Source organism: Grampus griseus (genome assembly GCF_964374135.1).
Source record: "Grampus griseus genome assembly, chromosome: 19".
In the NCBI taxonomy this organism is placed as follows: domain Eukaryota; kingdom Metazoa; phylum Chordata; class Mammalia; order Artiodactyla; family Delphinidae; genus Grampus; species Grampus griseus.
The window spans coordinates 52,924,109-52,936,997 of NC_139013.1; the positions used below are offsets into that span (position 1 = coordinate 52,924,109).

At 41.5% G+C, this 12,889-nt stretch overlaps 1 protein-coding gene across 1 annotated transcript in view; it reads left to right on the top strand.

The window, feature by feature from the left end:
- The window catches only part of CDH13 (cadherin 13), a 1,031,132-nt gene that overhangs the window by 205,003 nt on the left and 813,240 nt on the right, over positions 1–12,889 (top strand). Inside the window, exon 2 of the mRNA XM_082677069.1 lies at positions 11,677–11,788. Within this exon, the coding sequence (XP_082533195.1) occupies positions 11,677–11,788 (112 nt within the window). The remainder of the gene's footprint in view (positions 1–11,676; positions 11,789–12,889) is intronic.

Genomic DNA, 12,889 nt, shown 5'->3' on the forward strand with positions numbered 1-12,889 from the left:
TATTCTTTTTGTTGCAGTGGTAAATGGGAGTGTTTCCTTAATTTCTCTTTCAGATTTTTCATCAGTAGTGTGTAGGAATGCCAGAGATTTCTGTGCATTAATTTTGTATCCTGCTACTTTACCTAATTCATTGATTAGCTCTAGTAGTTTTCTGGTGGCATCTTTAGGATTCTCTATGCGTAGTATCATGTCATCTGCAAACAGTGACAGTTTGTTTTACTTCTTCTTTTCCGATTTGAATTCCTTTTATTTCTTTTTCTTCTCTGATTACTGTGGATAAAAATTCCAAAGCTATGTTGAATAATAGTGGTGAGAGTGGGCAACCTTGTCTTGTTCCTGGTCTTCGTGGAAATGGTTTCAGTTTTTCACCATTGAGAACAATGTTGGCTGTGGGTTTGTCATATATGTGACCATTATTATGTTGAGGTAAGTTCCCTCTATGCCTACTTTTTGGAGGGTTTTTATCGTAAATGGGTGTTGAATTTTGTCAAAAGCTTTTTCTGTATCTTTTGAGATAATCATATGGTTTTTCTCCTTCAAGTTGTTAATATGGTGTATCATATTGATTGATTTCCATATATTGAAGAATCCTTGCATTCCTGGGATAAACCCCACTTGATCTTGATGTATGATCCTTTTAATGTGCTGTTGGATTCTGTTCACTAGTATTTTGTTGAGGATTTTTGCATCTATGCTCATCGGTGATATTGGCCTGTAGTTTTCTTTTTTTGTGACATTTTTGTCTGGTTTTGGTATCAGGGTTATGGTGGCCTCATAGAATGAGTTTGGGAGTGTTCCTCCCTCTGCTATATTTTGGAAGAGTTTGAGAAGGATAGGTGTTAGCTCTTTCTCTAAATGTTTGATAGAATTCACCTGTGAAGCCATCTGGTTCTAAGCTTTTGTTTTTTGGAAGATTTTTTAATCACAGTTTCAATTTCAGTGCTTGTGATTGGTCTGTTTATATTTTCTATTTCTTCCTGCTTCAGTCCTGGAATGTTGTGCTTTTCTAAGAATTTGTCCATTTCTTCCAGGTTGTCCATTTTATTGGCATATAGTTGCTTGTAGTAATCTCTCATAATCATTTGTATTTCTGCAGTGTCAGTTGTCACTTCACCTTTTTCACTTCTAATTCTATTGATTTGAGTCTTCTCCCTTTTTTTTCTTGATGAGTCTGGCTAATGGTTTATCAATTTTCTTTATCTTCTCAAAGAACCAGCTTTTAGTTTCATTGATCTTTGCTATCGTTTCCTTCATTTCTATTTCATTTATTTCTGATCTGATCTTTATGATTTCTTTCCTTCTGCTAACTTTGGGGGTTTTTTGGTTCTTCTTTCTCTAATTGCTTTAGGTGTGAGGTTAGGTTGTTTATTTGAGATTTTTCTTGTTTCTTGAGGTAGGATTGTATTGCTACAGATTTCCCTCTTAGGACTGCTTTTGCTGCATCCCACAGGTTTTGGATCATTGTGTTTTCATTGTCTTTTGTCTGTAGGTATTTTTTGATTTCCTCTTTGATTTTTCAGTGAACTCTTGGTTATTTAGGAACATATTGTTTAGCCTCCATGTGTTTGTGTTTTTTACTTTTTTTTTTTCCTGTAATTTATTTCTAATCACATAGCGTTGTGGTCAAAAAGATGCTTGATATGATTTCAATTTTCCTAAATTTACCAAGGCTTGATTTGTGACCCAAGATGTGATCTATCCTGGAGAATGTTCCATGTGCACTTGTGAAGAAAGTGCAATCTGCTGTTTTTGGATGGAATGTCCTATAAATATCAGTTAAATCTCTCTGGTCTACTGTGTCATTTAAAGCTTCTCTTTCCTTATTAATTTTCTGTCTGAATGATCTGTCCATTGATGTAAGTGGGGTGTTAAATTTCCCCACTATTATTGTGCTACTGTCGAGTTCCTCTTTTATAGCTGTTCGCAGTTGCTTTAGATATTGAGGTGCTCCTATGTTGGGTGCATATATATTTATAATTGTTATATCTTCTTCTTGTATTGATCCCTTGATCATTATGTAGTGTCCTTTCTTGTTCCTTGTAACATTCTTTATTTTAAAGTCTATTTCATTTGATATGAGTATTCCTACGCCAGCTTTCTTGTGATTTCCATTTGCATGGAATATCTTTTTCCATTCCCTCATTTTCAGTCTGTATGTGTCCCTAGGTCTGAAGTGGGTCTCTTGTAGACTGCATATATACAGGTCTTGTTTTTGTATCCATTCAGCCAGTCTGAGTCTTTTGGTTGGAGCATTTAATCCATTTACATTCAAGGTGATTATCAATATATATGTTCCTATTACCATTTTCTTAATTGTTTTGGGTTTGTTTTTGTAGGTCCTTATCTTCTCTTGCTGTTTCGCACTTAGAGAAGTTCCTTTAGCATTTGTCATAGAGCTGGTTTGGTGGTGCTGAATTCTCTTAGCTTCTGCTTGTCTGTAAAGCTTTTGATTTCTCCGTCGAATCTGATTGAGATCCTTGCTGAGTAGAGTAATTTTGGTTGTAGGTTCTTCCCTTTCATCAGTTTAAATATATCGTGCCACTCCCTTCTGGCTTGCAGAGTTTCTACTGAGAAATCAGCTGTTAACCTTATGGGAGTTCCCTTGTATGTTATTTGTCATTTTTCCCTTGTTGCTTTTAATAATATTTTTTTGTCTTTAATTTTTTTCAATTTGATTACTGTGTGTCTCAGCGTGTTTCTCCTTGGGTTTATCCTGCATGGGACTCTGCACTTCCTTGACTGCAGAGACTATTTCGTTTCCCATTAGGGAAGTTTTCAACTATAATCTCTTCAAATATTTTCTCGGGTCCTTTCTCATTCTCTTCTCCTTCTGGGACCCCTATAATTTGAATGTTGGTGCATTTAATGTTGTCCCAGAGGTCTCTTAGGCTGTCTTCATTTCTTTTCATTCTTTTTCTTTATTCTGTTCCACAGCAGTGAATTCCACCATTCTGTCTTCCAGGTCACTTACCCATTCTTCTGCCTCAGTTATTCTGCTATTGATTCCTTCTAGTGTATTTTTCATTTCAGTTATTGTATTGTTCATCTCTGTTTGTTTGTTCTTTAATTCTTGTAGTTGTTTGTTCTTTAATTTCTAGGTCTTTGTTAAACATTTCTTGCATCTTCTCGACCTTTGCCTCCGTTCTTTTTCCGAGGTCCTGGATCATCTTCACTATCATTATTCTGAATTCTTTTTCTGGAAGGTTGCCTATCTCCACTTCATTTAGTTGTTTCCTGGGGCTTTATCTTGTTCCTTCATCTGGTACATAGTCCTCTGCCTTTTCATTTTGTCTATCTTTCTGTGAATGTGGTTTTTGTTCCACAGGCTGCAGGATTGTAGTTCTTCTTGTTTCTGCTGTCTGTTCTCTGGTGGATGAGGCTATCTAAGAGGCTGTGCAAGCTTCCTATTGGGAAGGACTGGTGGTGGGTAGAGCTTGGGGTTGCTCTGTTGGGCAGAGCTCAGTAAAACTTTAATCTGCTTGTCTGCTGATGGGTGGGGCTGAGTTCCCTCCCTGTTGGTTGTTTGGTCTGAGGCGACCCAACACTGGAGCCTAGAGGCTCTTTGGTGGGGCTAATGGTGGACTTCAGGAGGGCTCACGCCAAGGAGTGCTTCCCAGAATTTCTGCTGCCAATGTCCTTGTCCTCACAGGGAGACACAGCCACCCTCCACCTCTGCAGGAGTCTCTCCAACCCTAGCAGGCAGGTTTTGTTCAGTCTCCTATGGGGTCACTGCTCCTTCCCCTGGGTCCTGATGTGCACACTACTTTGTGTGTGCCCTCCAAGAGTGGAGTCTATGTTTCTCCCAGTCCTGTCGAAGTCCTGCAAGCAAATCCCGCCAGCCTTCAAAGTCTGTTTCCCTGGGAATTCCTCCTCCCGTTGCCAGACCCCCAGGTTGGGAAGCCTGACATGGGGCTTAGAACCTTCACTCCAGTGGGTGGACTTCTGTGGTATAATTATTTTCTAGTTTGTGAGTCACCCACCCAGTGGTTATGGGATTTGATTTTACTGAGATTGTGCCCCTCCTTCTGTCTCATTGCGGCTTCTCCTTTGTCTTTGGATGTGGGGTATCTTTTTTGGTGAGTTCCATTGTCTTCCTGTCGATGATTGTTCAGCAGTTAGTTGTGATTCTGGTGCTCTAGCAAGAGGGAGTGAGAGCACGTCCTTCTACTCCGCCATCTTGAACCAATGCCATGACTCTTTTTTCACCTTCCCTCTCCTCTTTTCCTCCCTCTCTCAGTTTCCCTCCACTCCACCTTCCTCTTTCCCTCCTCTGTTTCTCCCTCTCCATTGGTTTGCTCAAATTATATCTTGAAAAATCAAGTAAAGGGAACCAATATTTTCTGAGTGTCTACTGTGGGGCCAGCACTGTGGTAACCATATGAGTGTCCTGTGGCTGCTGTAACAACGTACCACATGCTTAGCAATGTAAAACAGCACCATGGATTATCTTACAGTTTTGAAGGTCAGAAGTCTCATTGAGCAAAATCCAGGTGTCAGCAGGGCTGTATTCCTTCTTGAGGTTCCAGGGGAAAATCCTTTTTTTGGTACCTTTTCCAGCTTCTCGTCTCTTGCATTCCTTGGCTGGTGGCCCCTTTCTCCGCCTTCAAGGCCAGCAATGGCAGGTTGAGTCCTTCTCACATGACATCACTATGACCTGGCTTTCATTGTCACATCTCTTTCTCTAAGTGTGATTACATGGGGTCCATCTAATCTAGGATAATCACTCTATTTTAAGGTCAGGTGATTTTCAACCTTAATTCTCCTTTTCATTTAGTGTGACATATTCACAGGTCCCAGGGATTAGACTGAGGGCATCTGTTGGGGACCATTATTCTGTCTACCATATAGTCTTTCTTTTTACATTATCTCATTAAAGTCCCCCAGCAACTGTATGCATAGGTGGTGTTATGCTCATTTAAAGAAAACACAGAGGCTGTTCAAGTTTAAGTAATTTGCCAAAAGTCAGGGAAATGGCCGCATAGCCAGAATTCAGGCTCAGATTAGTTTTGGCTTCTTGTCCCATGCTTTTCCAGTTATATGCATCTTCCCTTTTAATAATTTGAGGAAAAGATACTGAGTATCATTCAATTAGAAATAAGTCTAGAATGTTGGTCTCAAACTGTGTATGAAGTCAACAACAGAACCCTTTATCTCCCCAAGAATTACAAAATCATTTCTAAGTGTCGTGCATTAATGGCCAAGAAGGTGGCAGGTGTTCTGTGTCCAGAGGCTGTAAAACACCAGGAATATTTCAAGGAGGTCAGACTCAGGGAGCGTGGATGACATGAACTGACACTTACAGTGAACATATCAATATGTGCTCCTGCAGGTGTGTGTGTGTGTACGTGTGTGTCTTTGAAGTGCTTCTTTTCTCTGTGCTTTCCCTGTAGGCGGTGTGCCTTTATAAACCCTTCCAGGACTCGGGGTTTTTGGTCCCTGGCAGGATAAAGAATCAATCAGATACATTGCTGTAACATTTTTCTATCCTGCAAATCAGAGATAGTAGCCTTTCTTCTCCGCCAGTCTAAGCCCCTCCAAACTGATTCCACTGGACTGACTTTGACAAGAGTAAACCGGAGGTGTTTTGTGGCAAGGGTAAAGTAAGTGCCCATCTACCCTAATAGCAAAAAGCGAGTGAGTCAATGAAAGGAAAACAACAAGGGGCCAGGAGACACTAGCGAGTTCATTTGGAAAATACCATTTTGAAGCTGACTTAAGAGAGGATGAGATCTGAGCTTGTTCACAGCCTGCTGATATAATTATTTGTGGCAGTAACTTTCTCTGTTTTTATTTATGGCCGTTTGTGTTAAGCTTTTCTTCAGTTCTTCTGTTTTCTCTCTGACCTCTAGAACAGTCTGTGATGCTGTCATATAGAAAACCCTCTGCCCTTATGCCTTCCAGGTTTAGTGCATAGTCAGCCAAGTGTAACAAACAACCCCAGATCTCAGGGACCACAGGCTGCAGGTGGAGTTTCCTTGCTGGGCATCTCTCCCAGGTGCTTGTCCTCTAAGCAGTGACTGATTTCTCGGATCGTTCTGTTGGATGACTCCACCACCTTGGAAGTCCTTCTATTCTATTCTCCGAGCTGGGTAAAAGAGGGCACTTCGGGGGCCAGGAATAGTGGTGAAATTCCTTCCACCCTCCTTTTGTTGCCAGTGCTTAGTCACATGACCAAAACTACTGCAATAGAGCCAGGAGCACATAGCTGTGGGTACTATTATGAGAAGTAACTAGATACTCATAACAAGGAGAGTTCTTTGCCTGAAAAGCTTATTTCCAAAGTCTAAAGCAGGGGTTGCAAACTCATATGCCTAGAGGGCCAGACTAGGGTGTAACTAAGTTGAGTGCTGGGGAGCAGCAACGTAGGGAGTCGTGCAGGCAAGGATAGCTCAGAGAGGTGTGCTCGATAGAACATGATAATTTTACTTTTATGACAGACTTCTCTGGCTGAACCAACCACATCTGCTGGCCCGATCCATCCCTTATGCTGCCAGTTGGCAACCTGCAGTCTGGGGCAGAAAAAAATCATTTTTCTGGAAGCAAACTCCAAAGTTGGCTATGCTCTTGAATCAGCACCTGTGAGGATAAACATAAACTTTCTTTTTAAAAGAGAAGGCTCTGAACAGCAGCACGGAAATGGAAGCTAAGAAGAGAAGCAGGTATGAAGAGTGTGTTGTCAGAATTTGCCATCCATACATAAGCTTAGGGCAGGGGCTCGTACATAGAGGACAGAGCTCTGATTTGTCATTTTATTCTTTTTTTTTTAATATTGATTTATTTATTTGGCTGTGCTGGGTCCTAGTTGCGGCACGCAGGATCTTTGTTGCGGCACACGGGGTCTTTCTTGCGGCATGTGGGGTCTTTATTGCAGCCTGCGAGATCCTTAGCTGTGGCATGCAGGATCCAGTTCCCTGACCAGGGATCAAACCCGGGCCCCCTGCGCTGGGAGCGTGGAATCTCAACCACTGGACCACCAGGGAAGTCCCTGAGCTGTCATTTTAAAGGAGGCTCAGTGTCCTGCAAAAGCAGCTCAAGTCAGTCCACGATAGGCCCTGATGTGCTTACTGTGCAGCTGACCCCAAGGTGCACATTCTCTCCTTATCTTTTACCTGATTCAGATCCCTACTGTTTCCCTCTGATATTTCTGAGCATAGTCTATCCATTGAACAATTTTATAGTAGCAACAAAAGTAATATTTTGATGATATTTGTCAATGTCTACCCTGGGAATATGAGTGAATCCTGTATATTGATTTAAACATAATACATAGAAATAATAATGGTAAAAATAATAATAGCAAACATTTATTGAGCAATTATTATGTGTCCAGTACCGTGCAAAGCTCTTTACAATAGTTAACTCACTTAATCCTCATGACAACATATAAGACTCTATCTGAGGAAACTGAGATACAGAGGGTTACAGTTAGTAAATGGCAGCTGGTAAACTGGGATTCATACAGAACCATTGTGGCTCTGTCCTGTGCTTACAGTCTGTCTGAACGTGAATCTGCCTTCATAAGCAGGCTGATTGTAATTTTCACGTAGTAGAAATCCTTTGGTGATCATAAAACTTGATCATTGCTGAGCTTTCAAAGGTGTATTGGTTGCCGATTGTTGATGACGTGCAAACTAATGCATAAATGAACAAAAGAACCATGTAGGAAGACCATTACTGCCATGGCATTAAAGATGCATTTGGAATGTTGCTCATAGCATATATTCTGGAAATGTTAAAGAGAGTTTGGGGAGAAGCATGTCCAGGTATCATATTTATAAGAATGACATGTGATGATATTGGAGAAGGGGCTGCCTAATTCTGGAGTCATGTCTGAGTGCTCATCTTAGACCAGTGAGGGATGCCTCTGCATATCCCACCACCAAATTCAGTGCTATTGAATTTGAAGCCATGGCAAGCTCATAGCTGAATACTATTTGAAATCTGCTACAAAAATCAAGGGGTAATAGCAGTAACTCGAACGCTCTACCACTAGTGCTCAGCCAGACATTCAGCTTTTGGGGAGCCGTAAATTAGTCTGGTTTTTTTTTTTTTTTTCCGGGACGCAGGTGTCTCACTGTTGTGGCCTCTCGCGTTGCGGAGCACAGGCTCCGGACGCGCAGGCTCAGCGGCCATGGCTCACGGGCCCAGCCGCTCCGCGGCATGTGGGATCTTCGCGGACCGGGGCAGGAACCCGTGACCCCTGCATCGGCAGGCGGACTCTCAACCACTGCGCCACCAGGGAAGCCCCTGGATTCTTTTTTAAACGCAGTTTTGTCGTTTCAGAGATCTGCTGCATGAAATCCAGAGAGGCGTAAATTCACGTGAAAGCAAAGTGTGTACTGGTTAAAGAGACCACTCTGTATTCCTCTCCATTTATCCAGCTAATTCTGATCCATCTTTGAGATCAAAGCAGAAATAACCCCTTCAGTGGGTTTGCTTTCCTTGATTCCTCTAGATGAAGTTCGACTCCCGACTCCCAGCTTTTACATGCTCCTGAAGAGAGCCGTGATTTCCTTTCAAGTTAAATTTTAATTTTAGTTAATCAATTAATTAAATGATGATTTGTTAATGCCTCTCACCTTTATAGTCCATAATAACAGTTAACACTCCTGACTGCTTATCCTGTGCAGCACTATTCTAATTGCTTTATATGTATCATTCCATTGAACCCACATGGCCACCCCCAATGCACATCTTGTTTTCCATATTTCTCTACATGAGAAAACTGAGACCAGAGTGGCTGGGGGAAAAAATGCCAAATAGCACAGTCAGTAAAGGGCAGAGCCAAGAATGAACGAAGTCAAACAGCTCTGGAATTCATGCTTTTAATGACTGTGTTATAGGGCTTCTCCATAAGCTCCAGGACAACACCTAGCAAAGTGCTCACTGAATCCCAGGAGTTTAATAAATGTTTGGGAATAAGTGAATTAATGGACACAGGGAGGAGAGAGTGAATGAATTGTTTGACTAGTTCTTACCTTGCTAAGTCACACTGGCCCAGGAGAGTGCTGTGTGTTCATATTACAAAGCCTTTAACCTGAATTTTGCCTGGTGGATAAAGTGACCCAAGCTTTTGCAAAAAAAAACCCAAAAAACCTTGAGCCTCTGGGAGTTCTCCCACCACCCTCACCCTCCCTGAGCAACTGCAGTTGGAAACGGTTTATTTTTCCTTGATGATTCCAGAGGAATCCTAAGTAGAACCTGCCAAGAGGCCAGGACAGAGACTAAGCCACAGAGAGATAAGCACGAGGAATTCCACTCCCCTGTGCTCTCAGTCAATCTTGGATTCTTAGCTCAGGATCCCTGGAGAAATGTCGTCTGCCTTAATTCCTCGGGAATGACTGGTTTACTGGTCTGGGATTTGAGGGAAGAATTAGCTGATTATAAGGTTAACGTATAATTGTAGGCATAAGGTGCCTGGAGGCAACCCTTGACAACTTGATGTTTGACTGAATTAACGTTGGCCAGTTATAGATTTTCTGCTTGCATAATTGCCAGCAAATGATTCTGAGTCCTGAATCTGCGTGTTCTGTGTGCACCACTCGGGATGTCAGCGTTATGATTGCCTTAGACGTGATCTACTCAGAGCCTGCTGTCAAGGCAAGGGAAAGTTTTACACACAGAACTGCTCAAATATGCGACTATAGCATCCTTCCCCCCTTTGATTTTAGAAGGATGATGTCTGTCAGGGTGATGACTCTCCTATTTCAGTTCCTCTGATGTTTCTCAGGCCGGCCACATGGTGAACCTTGGGAGATTGATTCTTGCTCTTGTTCTTTGGGTTCAGTGCATTTCAGAGAGCTGATATTTAGAGAGAAGCCCTGGTTCCACAGCTTCCAACCTTTTGTACACTCCTTTGAGATCACCGGTGGGGATGATAATGAGTTTTCTTCAACAGCCTGTGTGCAGTGGTTAACAGTTTGTATTCTGGTATGGCTGAGTCACTTTGCTGTGTACCTGAAACTATCACAACATTAATCAGCTAGACTCAAGTACAAAATAAAAAGTTAAAAAAAAAAAGAGTTTGCATTCTGGTATCAAAGTTTAGTTTCCCAATAAGCAGACACTGAGTCAAAGATTTGAGTGCAAATAGTTTTATTTGGAGGGTGATGTCAGAAAAATACCAACAGGGGATGAGTAAATGAGCCAAAGAAGAGAAAGCAGCTAATGGACGGTGAGTTATCAAGCCAGATACCACCGTGGACAACTGTTGCTTAAGTCCAAGTGGGAGACGGAACACTTGCCTCTGCGTTATCTCACCTGAGGGCTGGGGTATTCACACAGCAGTTTTCATCAGTTATGGCGATGGTCTTGGGGGTGTGAATTTCCAAACACTGCCTGCTGGTGCCATACTCGGGTAAAGCAGCCTCCCACAGATTTCAGAGAAATTCCCAGACAAAAAAATACAAATTCTCGCCTGAAGGGTGTGGGCGGAGCTCTGTCAAAATCAGAGAACGTTTAAACCTGGATTCAGATCCTGACTCCACCCATCCTAACTGTGTGATTCGGGGCAAGATTGTAGGCCTCTCTAGAATGTCAGGCCCCTTGTCAGCAAAATGTGTCTTATAACATGCTAAGTACATCACAGCGCTGTTGTGGAGATTGAAGGAGATAATGCATGCAACAAACTTAGGACAGTGCTTGCCATATAGCGAAGGCTGAAAAATATTAGCAATCATTGTATTGTAAGTATTATGGAGCGTCTTCTCTGTGCCAGTCTATGTGGTAGGTGCTCGGTATACAAGATGGGGAAAAAGAGGTAATCTCTAACTTCACACTGCTTATCGTCTTTGCCTACTAAGCCTATGACTATTTCTTACCTTACTTCATTACCCCTTGTCCAAGAGTATTTTAACATAACTTTTATGTTCCAAAACATATAACCTAAATTTTTAACTTCTGGATGAAGTGCCCCAAGGATTTGCAAAGACAAAGCTGAGCCTTCAGAAGCAATTGTAAAATTTACATTTCCTAGTAGCCAAACACACTAAAGTCAAAAGAAAGGGGTAAATTTATTTTCATAGTGGATCTATTTAGTCCAATCTGTAAAGTAGCATTTCAACATGGAATCCTATAAAAATTATTAATTATGTATTTTACTTTATTTTTCTTTTCAGTATATAGTCTTCAAAATCCAACATGTATTTTTCTACTGACAGTTTCAGCCCAGCTACATTTCAAGGGCTCAGTAGTCACCTGTGGCTCGTGACCACCATCTTGGACTGTGAAGGTCTATGGGGCCCTGGATTCTTGTTAGAAGTAACTTCCAATGGAATAGTTCCATTTTCCTCCTCTTTGTCGATGACCGTGTCCCTTTGCATCTATGAAAGTGAAGTTGGTTTTAGCTCAGGCGTCATATGAAATTGACAGTTTCTGTAATGAAATTTCACACGTGGAAAGCATGACGAGATTCTTAGCAGGTGTAAAAATCTGAGGAAGTTATTTCTTTAACTACAACTTAATGGACACTGCAGCAGCTGTTCCCATTTGCGTGTTTTCCAAATCTCATTGCCAAAACGAATGGTTGGCAGCCACAGGAGAGGTATCAACTTACCTCTTAATTTGGGAAATGAAATTAAAACCTCAGCTCGTTTCTAAAAGTCACAGATTTGGTAAAAGTTACCAGGGCAAACGTATAAGCCGCTGTTAAAATATTGATGGCTTCATTTTTCTCAGGTGCTGCAGCTAACATCTGCAGAAGATTTGGACTGCACTCCTGGATTTCAGCAGAAATTGTTCCATATCAACCAGCCAGCTGAATTCATCGAGGACCAGGCGATTCTAAACCGTAAGCAATGTCACTTGACGACGCTTTTGGCCTAGTCACCGATGTCTAAGAATGTGACTCAGGATACGGTATTCCCTAAACTATTTTCTGATCATTTTTCTTAGGTCACTGCTTGACCCAGGGTGGAAGGTCTTGAATTAGGGCTTTGTCAGCTTAGAGGTGAATAGAGTGGTGTGTGTCTCTTTTTAGTAATTTGTCACCGATAAGCATTTCCTGACTGCTCCCAGGAAAGGGGACCACCAAGCCTCCAGTGTATGAAATCCATTTCCTCTGGGCAGATCCTGAGAACAGACCATTGCCTTCCTATGGATTGCTGTTCTGTCTCATACATAGCATCGGATCAAAATAATGGTGAGAGCAGGATGTTAGCTTCTGGGAAGTTTTAGGCATAGGAATTTAAACTCTTATTCTTAATGCTAATAAGATAGTTTTCTGAAAGATTTGAAACCTCTACTGGCTATTCTAAACTCAAATCCCCCCAAATCCAATTAATGTCCTCAAAATATGCTCTGCTCAGATCTGTGGTTATAATCTCTTCCTGTTTTTAATGCCAGTGTTATATTGTTTTATCTTTATGAGGGCATGGAGTGCATTGCTAAAGGTATGACAAGCTTAGTTTTAGCACAATGAATTAAAAATTGATGGTAGACAAATAAGCCTTTAATTGTAGGCTCTTGAGCACCATTCTTTAACATTTGGGAAAGAAGGATATGAAAACAATGGTTTAATTTGGTCAGATGCTCTATGGTCCCTTTAGGGAAGGTGACTGTACATTTGCCCTTATGGTCCCAGGCCTGCCTTTCAGGATAACCACATTCCTTCATTCCTGTGCTATGTGGCTGGCATGTTTAAAGAAAAGGGGGAAAAGAAAACTCAGCCTGTTCGATTGGATTGTTCTGGGAGGCTGGAGCACATTTTAAGAGTTGAAAGGAACACAGTAATGAAGATACAATGTTGAGCATCAAGGGAGCCCTCCAAGGTGAAGCCCATGCACATCTTGATGCAATTATGCCTATGAAATCATTTCAATAATTAGAGTCTATAATGACAAGGTGCAGGACTGGCACAATAAGTGAATTCCAGTGTGTGATTTCATGTTAA